Raw genomic sequence first — 4,536 nt, forward strand, 5'->3', positions numbered from 1 at the left:
GATCCTCATGAGCAAGATCAAGCATCAAACTAGCGAGACTTACCAGAATCAGCGAGATTCTCCTCCTAAGCGATATTTAGCACAAAAACTAGGGAAATAATATAATTTATACAAACCCTAATTTCAATTTCATCATTTCAAGTTGATATCATTCCAAATTCACTCTATTAAATAATTTAAGGTGTTCATATTTGACGAGCTAGTAAAGGGACCTTATGGACCTACAGATCAAGAGATCCAACGATTAAAATTAATTGGCTAAAACTCTTTAGATCAAATTAATCAGTATTCGTTAATTATCAAGTCACACCATTATAGCTCAATAGTTGCCCTCTCCTCTCTATAGATATATTTGTGTCCATATGATTTAACCATACTTGTAAGTCGACCCTTCACAGGTTATTCGTAATAATGGTTGGGTCAATATGTTGTTTTACCCCTCATATTACGTCTTGTTCCTTAAGTTTCTACTAATCCTTTCATGAACAACTGGTTTATGATCTAATCACTAAACTGGATCCCTCTCGGGCCTATGAGAAGGTTGGGCCCTTGTTCAAGACCTGGATTCAGTACTTAAGAGAACAACCTTTCTTCTATCCCTAAATTGGGTAGCGTGAATTCGGTCTTACACCCTATGTCCCTAGCTATCTACCCGGTATTACCCCTGAAATAGGAGGCTTATTAAGCTGCCGTTGTTGACTCAACCCTCACCCATGCAAATCTACGGATAATTCCAAATAAACAGGAGTTCATAGTTAGATCAAGATTAAGATCGAGTTACCTAGGTCATCTAAGAAAAATAGTCAGCCTTAAACAGTAAAGAGCATTATAAAGTAAAAGTGATTTATTTCTTGGTTCGATCTTATGCAAACTCATTGGATAGGACACCCCCACTCCTCATGTCATTACATGAACGAATCTGGATCACTTCGTTTGTAGTATCTTCACAACAACTTGTAACAGCTACAGAGTAGGACGTATCCAATAGTGTTACCAGAATAAGATACCCAATCCTAATCATATACTATAGACAATTTTGGCAAATTGCTCAAACTTGATCCATCTCTATGTCTCTACATAAAGATCAAGTATTTATATAATAGCCATGGATCTTAGTTTATTGGATTTAGACTTTATTAATGAATTAATAGATTTAATACCTTTATTGAAAAAATGTTGAATAACATCTTTTATTTGATAATAGAATATGTTTACTTTTTAGAAACTGCGAGTTTTAGGACATCAAACCAAACAAAAGCATAACGATGACTTGCGCATGCATGAGGGCATCTCCGTCTCAATGTTTGTAGCATTGCAACGCTACCCTGAACCTTAGCATTCTACATTTAAGCGTCAGGAAAGTGTTAGGGCTAGGCAAAGCACGAGCATTGCGATGCTAAGGTAGGGGCATTTTGGTCTTTTTAACTTCTTTGAAGCCTAGATGCTCAAATCAACTCCAATTTCCTTCAAATAATAAGCCCGAATTAAGCTAGGAATAGTAGCTCTTTTTTAGAGCTATCAGAAGGACGACAATTTTGGACTGAATCCTCCTCAGAAGAAGTTATTTTAGAATGATTTCAGATGTCTCATGCAAAGCCTCAACATGAGATTCAATAACACATGCAAAAACATCCTCACTTTCCTTCATTTTGAGATCAGTGAGGGAAACATTAACATCAGAGCCCTCATCAGAAACATGGACAGAGCCAAGAGAATGTTCAAGATTTTCTGGATTTTGATCAGACATTTGAGGGTCAACATTAGAAGTGACTGCATCCTTCAATTTCTCACCATTTTCAGCAAACAAAGGGTCATAAACGGAATCATCATTTAAATTTTCTTGATCAGTCATGGGATTTGTCACGAGGGGAGTATTAACATCTTCCTCACTAGTATGCACAGGATTGTGAGAAATAACAGGATAACAATCTCAGTGAGATTTTCATAATTATTGATTACTGTCAGTATGGATAAAAAAGTAATCGCCTTAGAAACTACTTTGTCAACGATATCATCTAAAGCGTTTTCACCAGACACGGTCAAACTCTCCTTTTCAAACTTAGAAGTAAAAAAAACCACTACATTCTCTTCAACATTCACACTAGAATCAAGTAAAATAGATTCAACATTGCCAGAACTAGAAGCAGTATTATAATCGGTCACATTACTACCGATAAGAACCCAAACATCAGCAGACGATACACCGATATTTCAAGAGTTTCTAAGTAAAGCAATAAATTCATGCATTGGCTAGAAGAATCAGAAAAGGTCAAGTTTTCTTTTCCTAGAAAGATTTCAACTCCATACCCTACAAGATCAGTCATTGTGAGACCAAATACTCACCTTTTCTTTCCCTTTAGTTTTAGTAAACTGATTGGCACTAGATTGCCTTCTTTTTTCCAAAGGTGGAGGAATTCCAACTTCTTTCTTCTCAACAAGGAGTCCATGCATGTGAATGCCATATTTGTTTAGTGTAGTCAGAGAAACGTCCTCTTCGACACACACTTTTTGTTTGGCCTTTTCTTTGTTCCTAACCATCTTGCTATTGGAAGTGTGGGTTCCTTGTCTAGTGCTAACTATTTCAGAAAAAAAAACACAAATATCACAAGTAAGAAGCTACTTTGGTATGGTTGAGTACAAGAGACACTCACAAATAAGAACATGTCGCACTTTAACTAAAAATAGTTCAAATTCAAAAGATAATTCAAAATTAAATGACAATTACACTTCCTCACGCTTTCACCAATTGGAAGTAATATGGTTTTATTATTAATTAACCACTTTGACATCCAAACTGGATGAGCCAAGTGATTTTTATGGCCGACCCAATGGAATAATTGCTATGCTTTCAAAACAAAAGGCCCAAAGCTACTATCAGGGCCTCAATACGAACTGCATCTAAACCTTTGTAAAAATGTCAGCTATTTGATTTTTGGTGTTGAGGTGTAAGCTTGCAATGATACTTTTGTAAAAATGTCAGCCTTTGTAAATAGAGCAAGCTTCCAATGATACTTTTGTATAGACTCTCATCAATATGAGTTCCACCTGAGTCTTTTGATGTCTTCACATGAGCATGAGTTCTTTTAACATTGGCATTTTCAAGCCCAAATTTCTTCACTTTCTTGGCATATTTACTTTTAGAGATAAAGATTCCCTCATTCAATTGTAAATTTGAAACCCCAGAAAATATGACAATTCTCCTACCATGCTCATCTCGAATTCTTCCTACATTTGTATAACGAAGAGCTTGACACCCTCCTATGACATCCCACCAAAAAAAAATGTTGTCAACATAGATTTGGACAATCACAAAATTCTCTTGATATTTTTTAACAAAAAGAGTTTTGTCAACTCCTCCTCGTCTATACACATTTTTGACAAGGAACTGGGACAAACATTCATACCAGGCTTTGGATGCTTGTTTGAGCTCATATAAGGCCTTGTAAGTCATGATCAGGATGAGAATGATCAACAAATCCTTTGGGCTTCTCAATATACACTTCCTTATTCAGATATCTATTAAAGAATGTACTCCTTACATCCATTTGATATAGTTTAAATTTCAGAAGACAAGAAATTCAAAGCAAAAGTCTGATAGCTTCAAGTCTTGCAACTGCAGTGAAGGTTTAAACATAACTCACACCTTCTATTTGAGTGTACCCATGAGCCACTAGTCTGGCTTTATGTCTTGTGACATTTTCATTCTCATCATTTTTTTTTTTTTTTGAAAATCCAATTTGTGCCAATTTCATTAACAGCTTTTGGCCTAGGAATAAGTGTCCAAACATCAATTTTCAAAAATTACTCAAGCTCTTCTTGCATCGCATTGACTCAACATTCATCTTCAATAGTTTCTTTGACGTTTCTTGGTTCAACAAGGGAGGTGAAACAAATATTATTGATTATCTCCAGGTAATTAACTTTATCTTTCCTTTTGGTTATAACCCCTTCTTCGATATCACCAATTATGCTACTAGAAGGAAGGTTTTTACACACACTGCTTGTTACTAGCTTCAACCTGCTCAAAAGCATTCTGATTGACCTCCACAAAGATTTTTTAATTCATGTCAGAAGATTATGTTAGACGAGATGTTAAGAACATTAGTATTGGCAGGGGGAGTAGTGTTGGAATCTTCTTCTTCCATAGAAGTAAAGTCAAGAGAGCATGCATCATTATCGATCATAAAATTAATAGATTCCATTACCGTACGAGTTCGTATTATAGACACGGTAAGCTTGACTATTTATGGAGTATCTAAGAAAAATCCCTTCATTTGATTTGGAATCCCATTAAAGTCTAGCCTTTTATGTCAACAAGGATATAGCAAGTACTTCCAAAGATGTAGAAGTATTTAACAGTAGGTTTTCACCCTCTCCATATTTCTTAAAATGTGCTCAAGGTAACTAATCGTAAAACAACTCTGTTGTGAATATGACATGTTTTTAGTGCTTCTACCCAAAACTGGAATGGTAGATGTTTTTCATGTAACATAACTCGACCTATCTCCTGAAAAGTCCAGTTTTTCCTCTCCAGAA

At 35.6% G+C, this 4,536-nt stretch overlaps 1 protein-coding gene across 1 annotated transcript; it reads right to left on the reverse strand.

Moving 5' to 3' along the window:
* Nucleotides 1–1,561: 1,561 nt before the first annotated feature.
* On the reverse strand, nt 1,562–3,451 carry LOC120077338. The gene is made up of 3 exons (XM_039031220.1): nt 3,013–3,451; nt 2,390–2,576; nt 1,562–1,889 (listed from the first exon to the last, which is right to left on the reverse strand). The coding sequence occupies exons 1-3, from the start codon at nt 3,449–3,451 to the stop codon at nt 1,562–1,564; spliced, it is 954 nt and encodes a 317-aa protein (XP_038887148.1).
* Nucleotides 3,452–4,536: the final 1,085 nt, after the last annotated feature.

The sequence above is a fragment of the Benincasa hispida genome, chromosome 5 (genome assembly GCF_009727055.1).
Source record: "Benincasa hispida cultivar B227 chromosome 5, ASM972705v1, whole genome shotgun sequence".
NCBI lineage: Eukaryota > Viridiplantae > Streptophyta > Magnoliopsida > Cucurbitales > Cucurbitaceae > Benincasa > Benincasa hispida.